General features: G+C 47.4%; 1 protein-coding gene across 4 annotated transcripts in view; it reads right to left on the reverse strand.

The window, feature by feature from the left end:
- PODXL (podocalyxin like) overlaps positions 1 to 6,824 on the reverse strand; it is a 50,517-nt gene extending 43,693 nt beyond the window's left edge. For all 4 annotated transcript variants that reach the window (XM_065837452.2, XM_065837444.2, XM_065837437.2 and 1 more), the window contains exon 1: positions 6,715 to 6,824. In XM_065837452.2, coding sequence (XP_065693524.1) covers positions 6,715 to 6,751 — 37 coding nt within the window. In that variant the 5' untranslated portion in view covers positions 6,752 to 6,824. The remainder of the gene's footprint in view (positions 1 to 6,714) is intronic.
- Between the last annotated feature and the right edge of the window lie 11,197 nt (positions 6,825 to 18,021).

Genomic DNA, 18,021 nt, shown 5'->3' on the forward strand with positions numbered 1-18,021 from the left:
TTCCATCCCAAACTGTTCTATGTTTCTGTAAACTCAGCTCCAACCTTAAACACCTTGGTTAAGTATCTGAACCTACATTCCATTATCTTGAGTCCTTTAGTGGAAGGAAAAAGCAACTTGCCAACAGCCACAGAAGACCTGGCAACACCAGGACTCCCAATTTTCCCTTCCTCCACAGGCAGCTCATCCAGTTTGCCCAAATCAGGGCCCTCTCCCCTTTTGCTGCCACCCAGCTCCAGCACTACACCGAGGCGCGGGAATTTGAACCTTACAAGTTGAGCCATGCTGAAAGCCCAATCTCAACCTGGCATTTTGCCTTCCCACAGCTGGTTTACTGCAGATGCAGATCTACAAGCAGGTGCTTCAGCAGCGCTGAATTCCGATCGCCCAAAATAAAGGCTCGTTCCCCTTCCTTTATGCCTTCTGCTCTACGCTGGGTGTTGAGGTCTTACACTGAGTTAATTTTAATAAGTCATTTGCATTCTCCCTGTCTCCTTGCAATACTTTGTCATCAAAGTGTCACCGGTGTCTGCCGAGTGCTCCTGGCCTGCGGCCAAGCAAACCGTGAGACCTGTGTTATTTATGGGCCAGAAAAGGTGCCTGCAACATGCAGAGCAGCGTGTGCTGCAGAGATGCAAAGATCTGCAAAGCAGACACATTTCATGATGAGAAAAACTTTAGTGAGAAGACCTGGGTCCCAATAAGCAAGTGATCAATGGAGGATATTGATGCCTTTGGGGTTTGGAGCAACTTGACTGCATGTTTTGAAAGGCAGAGTTGTTGTTTCTTTTTTCTCTTTAGGCTTGATGGGACATCCTGACATTTGCTGGTTCCTAGTGGCTTTCAGCAATATTTGATACCAAAGGCTGACTCTGAGACACTATGGCTCAAGTCAAGTGAATATGTGCATGTAACCCCCAAGAAGGTCACCCTAAACTGGTGTCTGGAGCATCTTTCTGATGAGGAGACTGAGAGAGCTGGGGCTGTTCAGCTGGAGAAGAGAAGCTGAGAGGGGATCTCATCAATGGTTATAAATATCTCCAGGGTGGGTGTCAGAGGGTGGACCAGACTCTGTTCAGTGGTGCCCAACGACAGGATGAGGGGCAACGGGCACAAACGGAAGCACAGGAGGTTCCATCTGAGTATGAGGAGAAACTTCTTTACTTTGAGGTGGCAGAGCCTGGCCCAGGTTGCCCAGAGAGGTTGTGGAGTCTCCTTCTCTGAGACATTCAAACCCACCTGGACACCCTCCTGTGTGATCTGCTCTGGTGACCCTGCGTTAGCAGGTGGGTTGGACTGGATGATCTCCAGAGGTCCCTTCAACCCTAACCATCCTATGATTCTGTGATTCTATAAAATAACCAACCCCAGAACTTTGCACTCCCAGAGGCAGTAACAATAATATTGGCATTTTCCAAGACTCCTCCAGGCACTCACTATTTCTAGCACTATTTGCAATTCAAAGCCAGCAGCTACCCTGAAGCAGGCCAAGTCATCCTCAAAGGAACCTATCTGTCTCCCTTGCCTATGGAAGGAGATGAGGACAATGGTACCCATCACATTGTAAAGAGGTAGAAATGACCAATGCAAAATCAGCAACTCCTCCTGAATCACAGTACAGAGTTGAGCTCCAGATTTTCTGGTTGTCATAAAAGTCCTCTAAATGTGACTATTGACTTCTCCCTTTGCAGCAACGTGAGATTGTTTCTGGCTATGGAAAGCTGCTGTTGCATTGCAGCCCCCTGCTCGCCGAGTCTTCATTGATGCCATTTGTACTGCAGCAGCCCTGGAGATCCCAAGTGATGGCATCTCCCCATCCCTGAACACTTACTGAGTGGTCTTTCCACTAAGCAGCACATAGTTTAAGCAGACACATGCAAAACAGAGAGAAGCTGTGGCACAGCCAGTCCTTTAAGTAGCATTTCAGCTTTTCAGTTCATTGATCATTATATATGATTTTTGCACAATAACACGGAAGATCATCTTTTCCTCCCCAGCTCTGCCTACCTACTTGGACAGGGCTGTTTAGCTCAAAAGAAACATCTATTAGGATATAGGCTAGTCCTGATGTTTAGCACCTTGAAACTGGTGCTGTGATCCAGGCTGGTGCTGTAATCCTGCCTCCACTCAGTTTTAAGTGGATCTACATATTCCTCAGAGCAAAACAACGTGACACTTCAGCCCAGTGCTACGACAGACAGATATTAGAGACATTAAAAGCTGACAAAGCTCAGACGAGCTGTCCCCATCCCTCCCAAATAACAAAGACGCAATGGGAGAAAGCGCCTCACCCTGGGATGTGGGACACCATCACAAAAAGCAATTTGGGGGAAAAGACAGGGATTTTTTTGGGGGTTCAGACCCAGTGGCACATGGAAAAGATTTTAGAGGAGGTGGGTGGTGCATTCCCAAACCCCACCATGCAGTGGGAGTCCCCATGCAGAACCAGGCTCAAGCCTGGTTGTCTCGTATGCCACAAGAGAAAGACTCAGTGGATTTGCTGGGCAATCCTAAGACCAAAGGCACTGCTCTCTGCAACGTGGACTATTCGTCAGAGCCCTGGGGCTTATAGAGAACTGAGCTCAGGTAGGTGGAGAACAACAAATGCCAGATGACTGTGTGCATCGTTTAGATTAAAAAAAAAAGAAAGCAGGTTTTGGTCGGGAGCTCTATGTGAAGGGAAGGGCAGGCATTGCAAGAATTCAGAAACAACATCCTTAGGTGGAGATTGGCCAGTTGTGGAAGAAGCTGTGCACGTAAACAGGCTTTCGATGAGGAAGCTGGCAGAAGCATGTGAAAACGCTGCAGAGAGTTTGCAAGATTTCACATGCCTGCACACAGGGAATGGACCAAACCGGGCCACCCGGATTCCTGCGAACTTCAAACCCTCCCGTGACGTTCGGCTCTTGGCAGAGCTGAAGGTGACAGGCTGTGACATAAGCGTGCTGTCAGGCTGGGAGAGGGAAGAATTTCTACGCACCCACGGGTGGGTTGTTTGCTATGTGCTTGGTCCTGCTACTGCTGGAACCACCTGGAGATGTAGCTACTGAGGGCACCTGGCTTGGGGCTTGAGCCCCCACAGCACAGAGCAGCTCAGCTGGATGTTTTGGCAGGATTTCCCCCACCCCGGAGCATCACTCTGTAAGGATGAAGCCCCACTCACCCCATCCTCCCTGGCTCCACAGAGCAACAAGGGGCTCTGGCTGCTGTGGTGGGTCCTTGGGGACAGGGCAAAGGGGCCACCCAGTCCAGCATCATGGAGACAGGAGCAAAATTCAAGGCAGGTGCGAGCAGGTGGGGTGGATGTGGTCCTTCACCTAAACCCCAACAGCTCATCTCTGCTCTTGCATAGCGACATAACACCCAGAATAACACAGAGGCTACTGCACAGCTTGAGGGATCCTCACTGGCTATAATTAACCTCCATCAGTCCCCATGGCTTGAGCCCCAAAATAACCCAGAGCTCGTGTCATCAGGCTTAAGTCTTTTAGAAAGTGCAGATGGGGAAGGAAAATGCATGATTTATAGGTCAAATAATAACCAAAGTGCAACCCCAGCCTCTCTGCAAATGCTGAGAGCAGATATTTCCAGCCAGTCTCACATCACCACCAACATGAATGATCACCAGCCTCCTCGTCATAAGCCTTTACGGCAGCTTTCTGGAATTAAATCAGTGTATTGCGTGGTTCCAGCTCCTTTCATCCAAGGATCTTTCAAGTGTTGTACAAACAATTCTTTAATTAAGCCTCCTAAACAGACCCATGGGGTATCATTACTTTACCTGCTTTGCCACTGGGGAGTCAAAGGCATTGCACTGCTGAAATGGCTTGCAAAGAAGCTGTAAAAACCTTATCGAAGTTCCTCCAACAGCAAATATATATAAGACACACTCCGCTTTAATGTTGATTTTAAAACCCTTTGGTTAACAATTTTTTCCTCCTGCTGTAGGCATGGCCCAAATTGCCTGATCCTGCCTGTGTCAAGATTAGTATTCAATAGATCAAACGGATTGTTAAAAAAGACACATCTTTGACAGCCCGTCTTGGACAAACACGAACTCCCCGTACCAGGGAGCCAGCGCAGCTTTGGGTATGAAAAGGGGTGTTTTGGCAACAAGGATTTAAAACCCATCAATCTGCGGTTTGCTTTCAGCTGGGCAAAGGGTTGATCTCCAGTAAAACCCCTTCCTGTCCTTTTTGCCCCTAGGGCAGGTTTGAGCTGTGGCTCTTTTTAAACCTGTGAGGATAAAAGGTATCGTTTTTCTCTTCCTGATTAAATTTTGTTTATCGTACCCCCTGTGGGACAGAAGACCTAATATGGGGAAAGAATAAATGAAGTAAAATGTCCTGTGAACACACGGTAATGGGGAACTCTGAGCCTCTTGCCAGCTGGTTGAATTTCGAGATGTTGTTTGCCCGATGTCACATTCGCTGTGTTTCTTGCACAGAACAGCTGTGCCTTGTCTGGGGCTGATTTTATTCTGATTTACAGCAGGGGAAATAAGGGGGAATCTACAGAATCAGGGGTGTGGGATGATATGAACCTGGAAGCCAGTATTTCTAGCAAAAGAGTCATATCGCAAATAGCTGCTTTTGAAAACTTGAGCAACCTTGGGCTTGATTCTGCTCTGTCTCATGCACAGTGTTGTCACCGTCTTCCCCACGACACCCAAAAACACACTCCGAAATCCCAATTTCGCGTCCAATTTAAACAGAGCAAATCATGTGGGTTCCATCCCGATTACTTTTTTAAAGATACCAAAAATCTTACAGTTTTGCTTAAAAATTCAATTTCTTCCCATTTTTAGGGAAGGGGAGGGAAAGATGAATTTAGGCTTGGACTAACTCAGATGACTGCAGCAGATACCAGCCTTAGAGTTAAGACCCCAAACCCAAACACCCATCAAGGAGGTGTTTTGGCTCCTAAGGAAGAAAATCCTGGTGCCAATACCTAGGGAGCAACATAAAAACACATCTAAGAAGCTTATTTCAAAACTTAGGCACAGTAACGAATGGCAGAAAACACTGTTTTGAAGGATTTAATCAAATGATTTCCCAGAAAAACGTAATAGGATCACTTGAGAGTGCTATAGAAACAGGTTCCCCCCACCACCCTACCACTAAATGCCTGTTTTGTACCAAACCCAGCTTATTTATCACTCTGTTTTGAAAAACAGAACAAAACCTTCTGAGACAGCAAAGTCAGCTAAACTCAGCTAAATTCTGGCTGGCACAAGAAAAATTGCATTAACGGGTCTTGCTTTATGCCAATATTAATGAGGCTGACACTTCTTGAGTTTTAATGGAAAGAGAAATCTCCGGTTTTAAAGCCCACATGGGTGTCAGGGGTAGATGGGGGCTTCACACCTGCTCACCCACCAAGTTCCAACACGGTGAGTCCCAAGAGGAGCAGAAAAAAACCCAGCAAGGCTGAGATTTCAGCCAGACCTCCATGAATTCACCCCACAGTTAAACCCCCGGGGCCCTGCCTCCACTTGTGCTTTTACCTCCGGAGCATCCTCCAGCTTTTGTTACCTTCAATAAAAGCACATTCAGCTCAGTGGAGGCTCTGCTGGGGGACACGACCCACAGCAAGATTTCACTTATTTAATTTAATTTAATTTAATTTAATTTAATTTAATTTAATTTAATTTAATTTAATTTTATTTTATTCTATTTTATTTTATTTTATTTTTATTTTATTTTATAATTTTTATTTTTATTTTATTTCATTTTACTTTATTTTATTATAATTTCCCTTCTTCCTCCTCTTCCCTGAACACAGGGTAGAAATACCCCCCTCTCCCTGCCTTTATTCACTTTAAAAATCATCAGTGCATTTCCTCTCCCCATCACTTTTCAGTGCGGTTTCTGGCCATCCCTCTGACAAAACACCCCTCTGAAGAACCAGACCTCCCTCTGTATCACCCACAGCCATCTCCACAGCACCCTTAATCCCAGCATTATTGCAGGACCCAAGACACGATTTCCACTCCCACTCCCAAACCTCCCCAGTGGGATGCAGCCCCCTCCATCCCGTGTAGATGCACAGCTGCTCCCCAGCGAAGGGTCTCCAGAAGTTTATCCCTTTTTCCAACTCCATCATCAACTTCCATTAGGAAATTGCTGTTTCCCACGAGATTTTCCCCCTTCCTTTCCCACAGCACCTCCACAAACCAGGGACGAGGGCTCACGTTCAATACGTGCAGCACCTTGCGCGCTGGACCATCTCAAGGCCAAATTTGCCCCCTCGCTTTGCTCAACGGGACCCCAAAAGCGGGGTGTGAGGCTCAGCGCTTTGCACATCGATCTCACAAGAGCCCAAACCCTCGACCAGCGGCTTTGTGAAGCTGCATGAGTGAAGAAGCGGCGCGTTCGGCTCATAAAGATAAAGAAACAAGCACTGCGGCTCTTGGCGCCCCAAGTTGAGCCGCCGCGGACGGTTTGATGTGCTTAGTTTCTAAATAAGAGGGTTAATAAGCCTGGATTTAAAAAGCGGGAGGGGGGCACTAAGCATCCTCCAGTTTATTTTCCGCCTTTCTGCCCCATTTGCTTCAAAGTAAAGGCAAAAAGCGGGGGGAGGCGAAAAGGATGCTTGAACGGTGGGGGGAAAAAAAGCAAGGAACGGGGGGAAAAAAGCAAGCGGGGGATGGAAAGAGGGGAAGATGAGGGGGCAGATGAGTTGTGGGGGGGGACTCGGAGAGGTGGCACTTACCGAGCAGCAGCAGCGGCAGCAGCAGCGGTGCCCGCATGGTCCCCGGCGCTGCCGTCCCCGGCGCGGCTCCCGGCGCTCTCCCCGGCGGGGCGGGCGGGCGCTGCCCTCCCCCGGCCCCGGCCCCGGTCCGACCCCCCCCGCGCTCCTCCGGCCGCCGGGGGAGGTGCATGGAGGCCCCGACCCGCCCCCGCCTCCGCCCCCCGGCTCGGAGGGGAGAGACTCGCGGGGAGGGCTGGGGATGGGGGGTGGGTGCAAGGTGGTTGGGGACGGGAGGGATATTGAGTGGGAGGATTTGAGGGTTTTGTTGGGATGGGGGTTTGGAGTTCGCATCTGCATTGGGGGGGATTTGGGGTTTTTGCCAGGGTGAGAGGTTAGGGGGAATTTGGGGTTTGAAACTACATGGCGGGGATTTGGGGGTTTCGTTGGAATTAGGGAGGTGGGGAGGATTTGGGGTTATTGTTAGGATGGGGGCTTGGGATTTCCATCTGCATGGGAAAATCTGGGGTTTTCAACAGCATGGGAGGTTTGGGGGGGATTTGGGATTCAAACCTACATGAGGATGGGATTTGGGGGATTCATTGGAATTGGGGAGGTGGGGAAGATTTGAGGGCTTTGTTGGGATGGGGGTTTGGGGTTCACATCTGCATTGGGGGGATTTGAGGTTTTTGCCAGGGTGAGAGGTTAGGGGGAATTTGGGTTTGAACCTACATGGGGGGGATCAGGGGGTTTCATTTGAATTAGGGAGGTGGAGAGGATTTGAGGATTATTGTTGGGATGGGGGCTTGGGAGGGGTGTTGGAGTTTCCATCTGAATGGGGGAGATTTGGGGTTTTCACCAGGTTGGGAGGTTTGGTGGGGATTTGTGCTTCTAGCAATATGGGCAGGATTTGTGGGTTTCATTGGAATTGGGGAGGTGGGGAGGATTTGAGGGTTTTGTTGAGATGGGGGTTTGGGGTTCACATCTGCATTGGGGAGGATTTGAGGTTTTCACCAGGGTGAGACGTTAGGGGGAATTTGGGTTTGAACCTACATGGGGGGGATTTGAGGTTTTCACCAGGGTGAGAGGTTAGGGGGAATTTGGGTTTGAACCTACATGGGGGAGATTATGGGGTTTCATTTGAATTAGGGAGGTGGGGAGGATTTGAGGGTTTTGTTGAGATGGGAACTTGGGGGGGATTTGGGACACCTGCCTGCATGGGGGGATTTGGGGTTTTTGCCAGGGTGGGAGGATTGGAAGGGATTTGGGGTTTGAACATACATGCAGGGTATTTGGGGGTTTCATTGGAGTTGGCAAGGTGGGGAAGATTTGAGGGCTTTGTTGAGATGAGGGGTTGCGGGGGGGGGGCATTGGAGTTTCCGTCTGCATGGGGGCATTTGGGGTTTTCGCCAGGTTGAGAGGTTTGGTGGGGATTTGTGTCTTCAGCAACATGGGTGGGATTTGAGGTTCCCAGTAGCATGGGGGGATTTGGGGGTTCATTGGAACTGGGGAGGTGGGGAGGATTTGAAGGTTTTGTTGGGATGGGGGCTTGGGAGGGGTTGGGGTTTGAATCTGCATTGGGGAGAATTTGGAGTTTTTGCCAGGGTGAGAAGTTAGGGGGGGAATTTGGGGTCCTCACCTACATGGGGAGGATTTGGGGGTTTCATTGGAGTTGGAGAGGTGGGGAAGATTTGAGGGTTTTGTTGGGGTGGGGGTTTGGGGGGCTTGGGGTTTCCATCTGCATGGGGGAAATTTGGGGTTTTCACCAGCATGGGAGGTTTGGAGGGAATTTGGGGTTCAAACCTACATGAGGATGGGATTTGGGGATTCATTGGAATTGGGGAGGTGGGAAGGATTTGAGGGTTTTGTTGGGATGGGGGTTTGGGGTTTGCATCTGAATTGGGGAGGATTTGAGGTTTTTGCCAGGGTGAGAGGTTAGGGGGAATGTGGGGTTTGAACCTACATAGGGGGGATTAGGGGGTTTCATTTGAATTAGGGAGGTGGGGAGGATTTGGGGTTATTGTTGGGATGGGGGCTTGGGGGGGGTGTTGGAGTTTCCATCTGGATGGGGGAGATTTGGGGTTTTTGCCAGGGTGAGAGGTGGGGATTTGTGATTCCAACAAGATAGGCAGGATTTGGGGGTTTCATTGGAATTGGGGAGGTGGGGAGGATTTGAGAATGGAGGCTTGGGAGGGGTTGGGGTTCGCATCTGCATTGGGGGGGATTTGAGGTTTTCACCAGGGTGAGAGGTTAGGGGGAATTTGGGTTTGAACCTACATGGGGGGGATTGGGGGATTTCATTGGAATTAAGGAAGTGGGGAGGCTTTGAGGGTTTTGTTGAGATGGGGACTTGGGGGGGATTTGGGACACCTGCCGGCATGGGGAGATTTGGGGTTTTTGCCTGGGTGAGAGGGTTGGGGGGGATTTGGGGTTCCCACCTATGTAAGAAGGCATTGGATGTTTCATTGAAGTTGAGACATCGGGGAAGATTTGGAGTTTTTGCTGGCAGGGGGTTTGGGGAGGGGTTGGGGATCTCACCTGCATGGGGAGATCTGGGTGTTTTGTTGAGTTTGAGCAGGGATTTGGGGTTTTCATTGGGGGTGGTTGGGTTTCCCACCTGCATGTGGAGGGATTTGGGGTGTTTATGAGGGTGGGACAATTGGGAGTTTTCATCTGGATGGGGGTCTGTAGATTGTTTCTGGATTCCCACCTACATGAGTAAGGATTTAGGATTTTCATCTGGATAGGGTCTTGGGGATCAGTTTGGGATTCCCACCTGCATGGGGAAAATTTGAGATTTTTTCAAGGTGTGGATTTGGGATTTTCATCCGTCTGGGGATTTGGGGTATTGTTTTGGACTCCCATCTGGGCGGGGGTTACTTGGAGATTTTAATCTAGATAGGGTTTTATTTGGGATTCTCACCATGGCTTGGGGTGGATTTGCGGTTCTTATCTGCAGGTGGGTCTAATCTGAGATTTCTCTCTCCACTGGCTACGCTCCGATGGTACAAAATTCCCCAGATCCCTCCTCTTCCTCCTTAGTGACATGAGAAATCCCTGGAGCAGGAGATGGTGAAGGCCCAGGGGATGCAAAGTGGGGGGTTTGCTGGGGGGAACAGCTGTGGTCACCCCTAGATCTAGAGATTGGGCTTGATGCTTACATCCAAGCTTCAGCCCACACGTTACCCCAGCACCCTCCCCAAAACTAAGCTACACTTTCAAATAGTAATTAAATAAAATAATCTACATTTGAATAAAATATTTGCTAAGAAAGGTTTTGCACTAGTTTGAGAATACCTCGAAGGAAGGAACATGCCCAAATCTTAGCATTTTTTGTGTTGAGCAGGAAGGGTGTTGAAAGTTATTTATCTAGTGTTCAGGCAAGGAGCGTTTGCTGCAGTTAGGAGGAGACTAAAAATAAACTCACAGCTTTGCACCGAATCCTCCCCCTTGCACTGGAAGATCCAGCTAATCCATGAACCTTCCCAGCCTGGACCCAGAGGTGGTAAAAATAACCTTCAGTCCAAAAATGACTCTTCAAATTTGGTTTTCTTGATCCTTGCAGTTAAAAGTGGACTTTGTTCTTGTTGCAAGGTCACCTTGAGAAGACTTGAGGAGATGCTTGGGTTAGATTGCTCAGTCCTCCCTCCCTGCTTTGCATGTTGTCCCCAGAAAAGGCTTCTTGTCCTGATTTTAGCTTCTGGGTCAGCACAGCAAGACTTTCCATGTCCCTCAGCCCAGCCTCACCTCCTCTTGCTGCAACTCTGCATTACGCTGTACCTAAAAGCCATTGAAACTTCAGTTGTAGTAAATGATTGTATGTGTTGATGCACATTATTAACTGTGCCAGTATTATAGAGGTAGTTACTTCTCTCTCTGCAGAATATTTTAATAACAGATCATATTTCCCTCCCCAGCTCTCCCAATCAGCATATCTTGGTATTAACTATCAAGTCAAGATAGCTTAGGGAAAAACTTAAAGTGCACCAGGATAACGGCGTCCCTGGGATGGAGAGGAGGGGAGCGGTGCTGAGCTCCTTGAGCTCTCTGTTTACCACGCCAGCAACTGTAATACACTGCAAAATTAACCCACAGCACTTGGAGTAACAGTGTCTCAGAGACTGGGGCTCCCCCAAAGTGTGTTGAGTCTCCATGCTGGGTGAGGGCTGTGGGGAGAATAGACAAGGGCAGAGCTGCCTTGGCAGCAACTAGAATAATAGAATCATAGAATCACAGAATATTTTGTGTTGCAATGGATCTTCAAAGCTCACCCCTGCCATGAGCAGGGACATCTTCACCAGCTCAGGTTGCTCAGAGCCCCGTCCAGCCTGGCCTGGGATGTCTCCAGGGATGGTTCATCCACCACCTCTCTGCCCAACCTGGGCCAGTGTTTCACCACCCACAGTGTAAAATTTTTCTTCCTCATGTTCAGCCTGAATCTCCCCTCCTTTAGTTTAAAACCATCACCCCTTGTCTTATCGCAACAGGCCCTGTTAAGAAGTCTGTCCCCATCTTTTTTACAGGCCCCTTTTAATTCCGGAAAGGCCACACTAAGGTCTCCCTGGAGCTTCTCTTCTCCAGACTGAACACCCCAACTCTCTCAGCCTGTCCTCCCAGCAGAGCTGTTCCAGCCTCAGATCATTTCTGTGGCTCCTCTGGCCCCTCTCCAGCAGGTCCATGTGTGTCTTGTGTTGAGGGCAGAAAATAGACCGAAGGAAAACAGAATGCCTTGAAACCCACTTAGAAATCAGGTGGGCTTCAATAGCCATTGGGTTTCCTCTGCAATTATTGCACTGAGATTTAGGAGGCGAACAAATTTATCTGGTTGCTCTCATCAAGAGATCTGGACTGTGCTGCTCCTTTGGCCTTGTGCAGGGAGGAGGAAACCTTACCCCATGGGCACTTGATGCTTAGGTTGCTGATCTGGGCTGTAGGATTTTTTAAAATTATCAGAACAGGCACGCTGCCACTTGCAGGGAGTTTTGTCAGCTCTTAGTGTACCTGGTGAACCTCCTTGTGCCTTAAGAGACAAGGAGAAGAGTGCAGCCACCTCAAGGGGAGGACAGATGCTGTGCAGAAATCTTTCTTTGGGGGTTTTTGTCGTTACCAGTGGATACTCAGATGATAACAGCTCTGCCATCTGTGCTGGTTATTGCTTCTCACTCAGCAGGGTTATCTCCAGAGGGTGTCCAACCTCCTCTCCCACTGTATGGCCATGCAGCTCCTCCATTGATGCAATCCCGGGTGCTGGTGATTGCCATGGTGGCTAAAATAACAGCACAGCCTCCACTTATTGGGAAAACCGATTCATTCAGAAACATGCTGTTAAACTTCATTTTCCAAGGGGGTAGCAGAAAGGACTCGCACTATTTCTGCTGCTTTGCAGGGTGCAGGCTCCTGCCCACTTGCATCGACTCCAAATCTGCCTCGCGCCTCTGCCACAAAGGGGATAATTACTAAGAGGGTGTCAAATCGAGACTATGAATCACGAGCAGCTGAAGGTAGAAAGAAAGGGACATTTAGCATGACTGCTTCAAAAACTGGATGTGTGTAAAGCATAATCTGCTTCGATGCCTAACTATCAGCTGGGGGAAAAGGTCAGAAAAAGCCCAAATTTGGGAAATCGTGCACTTCTCGGGCTATCAAACATGCATTGGCATTTCATAGAAACTGGTAAACAGTCTTTTACACCCCGAAACATTCAGCATGTGTAACTGGGAGCTTTATCACAAGTGTCCCGCTCTGCAGGTTTTCCTGAGTACCAGCACCTTGGGGTCAGCAAATTATGTAAAGACTTTAGCTTTTAACTCCAAACGTGAAAAGGAATGACTTGAAGGTGTAGGGAAACCCTTTGGAGAACGGTCTGCACATCTGCTTGAGAAACAGAAATAAAAATGTAAGAATTTACAGTAAAATTTATTATTAACATTATTAAAAATCTCATGGGCTTTAGTCAGTCAGATGACTTTTTAACCTATATTGGTGTGATAATGCGCACAGATTCACATGCACCTGGTTCCTTATGTCTCAGATGAATATTTACTTAAGATTGTGAAAGAGCAGGACAGGGAGCCTGTGGTTTTAAGGTATGTAAGTCAGCTGGGACGAAACTGTCTCAGGAGGAGGAAGAATTCACATGAAACAAGAGTTCTTTGTTGGGGAAATACTAAGATGCTTTCATGGTTGCCCCAAAGGCTACGGAAACCCCATTTATTCTGCAATTTTAAAGTAAACTGGATGAAGGAGAAGCAAACATAAAGTAGGAGATGCTCTTGTACTTTGCAGCGCTGGGATAAATTCCCGAAGAAAACTTGTTATTTTCTATGCTATGAAATACCTTCTTAGCTGTGTTCAGATCCATCATAACATTTGACTGACATCTCCAGGCATCCTTGCAATATTCACCTCTTTTCACAGAAAAATGACCAAGAAAAGCCTATGCAGTATAAAAATCCTCGGGCTGAGACCCAGTTTGGGATCATTTAACTTGCCAGTAATCCGATTTTATTGAAAGTCATCAGCTATCTTCCTTGTGCAATGGGGCACAAAGTCATAGTGTTTGGAATTCAGATTAGGGGTTAGGGTGGGAAGATGAATGGCAGCTCACAGGGCTGATACCTCCAGTGTGAACAACAGCACGTGGGCTCCTGGGGTCATGATCATGAGTGGCTGTTTCAGTAAGAAAATTAAAAAAATAAACCAGCCAACCAACCAAAACAAAACTAAAAGCAACCACAAACTACCCTTCCTTCAGCAAGAGACAAAAATACCTATGGTCTGATGTCCACCTGCCTGATAGATAGGAAATGGGACCACTGATGGAGAAAAACTTGCAGCTAGATGCAAAGCAAAGACATTGCTCATGAGAAGAGGGAGAAAGTCTGTGGTGTGCATGGGATGGGGAATGGAGGCAATTTCCATGTATTTCGGAAGATGGGGCATCCAAAATGTCATGTGGGGGTCTATTTCTTAGCCTTGCACCTGAGCCAGCAGGAGGAATTGAAATGCAGTTTGCCCGAGGGGCAGGAATTGTCTTGAGAAAGCTAAGAACAGTCTGGGATACAGCTCACAATGCAGCTGCAGTTTCCCAAACTCCTGCCAGTGAAGAGGCAAAAATCCTTTTGGAATTGATGTATCAGACAAAGACTTCTAAAATCTGAGTTCAGCCTTCAGCTCTGAAATAAGCTCCTGATCTCAACTATGATCCTGTTTTGAAGCACATCTGTTCCTCCCCTTTGCTTTAGACTTGGCCACTCAGGCAGGTATAATTGCTGATTCTCTTGGGTTTAATTTTTTAAGAGGAGAAGTGAGAAACCTCATTTTCGGCAGGTTGCCAACCCGCCTGCAATGCACATGCTCCAGGAGGTTGCTCACCATCTCAGCCATACACAGATGCACACACATACCCATCTGTGAGTAGATTCAGGTCTGGATCAAGGCACCTACATTAGAGCATCCATGTGTCCTGGGTAACTGTAGATATCTTGGACAAAACAGGGAAGTTTTTCACCATGAGAACGATCAGCCATTAGAATAATCTCCCCCAGATTCAGCTGGACAGGGTGTTGGACCATCTTGTCTACACTGTGCTTTTGCCAAGAAAGGTTCATAGAATGTCTCGAGTTGGAAGGGACCTTTAAAGATCATTGAGTCCAGGTTGGACCAGATGATCCTTGTGGTCCCTTCCAACCTGGTATTCTATGATTCTGTCTCCATTTGAAGTGGTGTTGGAGCTGCCATTGTCATCACTGGAAAAGGAGAAGACACTGCTGTTGCTTAAACATCAGTGCCTGGAGGCATCTGAGGTGTTGGAGATATCTTCATGTGGATGCACAAGACTTCTGTGAATCCCAAGCCCTATGGGGCAGCAGTTTTGGTCCAGCGGGCATCACACCACAGTGGGCAAAATCACATCGCACAGCCTCTGCTTAAGCGACCAAATCCTGTCCCTGCTTCGAAGAGCCTGGAGAGAAATTACCAACCTGAAGGACACAAAGTCATCAGGTGGTCTGAATCACTATCTAAACCCTACTTATTGCATTGTCTTGGGGTTCAATTCAATTGCATAAAAAGAGATATTCTGCTTGGTAGAGTGTCCTACCCAGCCTTCACCTGCCAATCCAGGGATGCATTGTTATCTCACATGTCCCTTGTCACATCTGCCAAGCCTGTGAGGGAGTCTTGGACGACCTAGGGCACCTCAGGTGGCTGCAGAAAGCTTTATCAGGCACCTGAATTTGTGACTGAGCCCCACATAGAGTACACAGAGAAGCATTGCTTTTAGATCACTCAGCAGCCAACATAATCTCAGCAGAAGCCCATGTTGCACACCCGATAATGTAACCACATTGGCTTAGTGCCTCCTCCTTGAATCCTTTCCAAACACTTCAGCCCTAGTTCAACTATTGACATGGTGCACTTGGGATGGAGTAGACATAGGTGCCTAGATGCATCTCAGGCACTGGAGATGTCTTCATGGCAAATGGAGATGTCTTCATGGCAAGAAGCATATTCCCAGAGAGGTGGCGTGAAGCTTCAATATTGAATACTAATGGCTCTTGTATGGCAGGCACGTTGGAAAGGATAATGTGGAGAGGGAAAACTCTCCTCACTGGGGCTAAGGAGCGTTCATAGATACATCTGGAGGCTTCATATTGCTTCTGTCTTGCATTGTCCTTTACACAGAGCTCACCTAATGGTTTGTATTTAAAGAGAAGGAGGAGGGATGCAGGAAAGGAAAACAAACAGCCCTCTAGGAGGCACAGGCAAGCAGCTAGGTGCAATTTCTGCTGCTAGAAATAGGCACTGGTGGAAACCTGTCATTCTATATGTCTCCAGCTAAATAGACATCTCTTTTTTCAAGCCCAGAGTGGTATCACTCCTGTCCCAAACTCCCTTCTGCTCATCCTCCCCACAAACTCCTTCAGAGGTCTGTAGGCTTTAAAGGACCAGTAGGAGACTTCTAAACTGGGTTTGGCATGGATTTCTCTCTTTTGCTGGTTAATGAACCAGCATTATTTCCATCCAGATGGAGCAGGGGAAATCTTTGGGGTCCCAGTCTCCTGGATTTGGTGAGAATTTCCCAAGGTGATCCTTTGGGCCTTGGATGCAGCGTGTCCCTCCAACCCAAATATTTCCCAGGCCTCCCACTTGGGTGCATGCTCTTCTCCAAGCACCAACTCCACATCTCTTCCCATAGGCTTTGCCTCCCTCTCTTTCCTCTTTGACAAGGATTTGCCCCAAAACGGCCTGGAAGTTACCAGGGCAACCTGCAAAGTTCCGGCAGCCTGGATCATTGTTTGGGGCTGTAGCAGACCCAAGGAATTCACTATTTGTTTTAGACATAAAAGCTGCAACTTCCACACATTCTTCTTCAGTTTCACTCTCCATTAACTGCATCATCCTGTCATAACAAAGCTCATTGAATTATTAGAGATGAGGCAAATGGTTTGAAGCCTGGAGAGAGGAAAAGGATGGGGGACATCTGGTTGTATGTGATTTTTCTTTGTGGGCTCCCCTCCATGAAGCACCCATTTGTAGCATGGTGGATATTAGGAAAAAATTCTTCACAGAAAGGGCTGTTGGGCATTGGAACAGCCTTCCCATGGCAGTAGTGGAGTCACCATCCCTGGAGGGGTTTAAAAGATGCATAGATGAGGTTTTTAGGGACATGGTTTAGTGCCAGCGTTGGGTTAACAGCTGGACTCCATGATCTTGAGGGTCTTTTCCAACTAAAATGATTCTGTGATTTAGGATGTGGTCAGGGCTTTGTGGGGGTGCATGGTGGACAGTGAGGAATGCTGAGTGTTGCAGTGAGCTGGGACTCAGGATAAGAGGGTTCATGATCGGGTTGAGTCAGGTAGCCTTGGGCAAGTCCTGTTTGTTCATCTCTCTGGTCCTGCCCTGGACTGTAAGCATTTTACGGCATGTTCACCTGCTTCCCTTGTGTTTTTTTAGATGTGATGGAAAAATAAAGACTAAAGAGGAAGTCAAATGGAAACTTCATGTCCCAGAATAATTGTTAACCCCTCCACCTCCTTTCAGTGTCATAAAAAATCTCATGCTCCAATGCTGACTATGGGGATGACGTTCCCAGCTCATCTTCTGAGCAGTTCCCCTTATGCCAGGTATAAACTGCAGGTTGCTGAGATATGAATGGCCACAGTTTACTTCCTTTTTCCCCAAAAACTCCTCTCTGGGACAAAAACATGGCAGAGTTGGTGTAAATCCTTCATCCCCCAGAACATCCCATCTTTACACTGGCCTTTCCTTGCAGCAGACTAAGGGAAGAAACATGTTTTTGTAAGTGGAATTAACTTCTTCGGTGGCAACCCAAGCTAGGCCAGATGAGTCACTCATTGCACTCAGATGAGGTGAATCCTGAGTCTCATTTCTAAGTTTTTTAACATGTATTTTTCTCTTCCACTGCCTCACTTTCCCAATGCAAGCTGTAAATTGCATCCTGCATCTCAACAACATTAACAAGACAATAGTGGCTTTGCTCTTTGAAAGGTTTTGAGACCTACAGAAAGAACATACAACAATTACAGTAAATATTGTTATTTCCAGGAACTGAGGGTTTTACAGATAATCTCATTTGCTCTTCTGCTTGCTTAATAACGCTTCTTTTCTTTTTCTTTTAGTATATTTTATATGGGGCTCTCCTGTACTTGGGGAAAAGAAAAAAACCAAACTGGAAACTAATAGAAACACTGCCTCCCTTTTATTTCCCTACTCTCATGTTATAGTGAAGATTAATTTAAAGGACACTCATCCAGTTAGTGGAAATGCGTCATTCTCATCAGCAGTAATGGGAATTACAGAAGGACACCAGTTGCACAAAGAACCCCCTTAAATCCCTGCAGCCTAAGAAAGAAAAGTACAAATCACAACATATTTCAGTTTATTTGGCATATTTAATGGACAACAAAGCTAAACTACATCAATCAGACATGCTGGCTCACTCCTTGGCATGGATTTTAACAGTAGCTGGTGACTCCAGGCTGGGGCAGAGAGACAGGAGAAGAAATTAAGTCTGTCTTAGATGAAAACAGTATCACCAAAATGTTAATAATAATGGAGATACAAGTCCTGTATTTTCCTGCTGGACAGGTGCAGCGAGACAGGAAAACTTCCGATTGCACAACAACATATGGCCACTATACATAGCTCTGTGGTAGAAGAGAGCTGATGCTCTCTAGCATGTGTTTGCAACAGACACCACTATGATAAACAGGTAGAGGTTCATTGATTTTAGGTTACTTCTGCAAAGCCCTCAGACACACGGTGTGCATTTTGGGGTTGTCCTATGTATGGACAGGAGCTGGACTT

The sequence above is a fragment of the Patagioenas fasciata genome, chromosome 1 (assembly GCF_037038585.1).
Source record: "Patagioenas fasciata isolate bPatFas1 chromosome 1, bPatFas1.hap1, whole genome shotgun sequence".
Taxonomy (NCBI): domain Eukaryota; kingdom Metazoa; phylum Chordata; class Aves; order Columbiformes; family Columbidae; genus Patagioenas; species Patagioenas fasciata.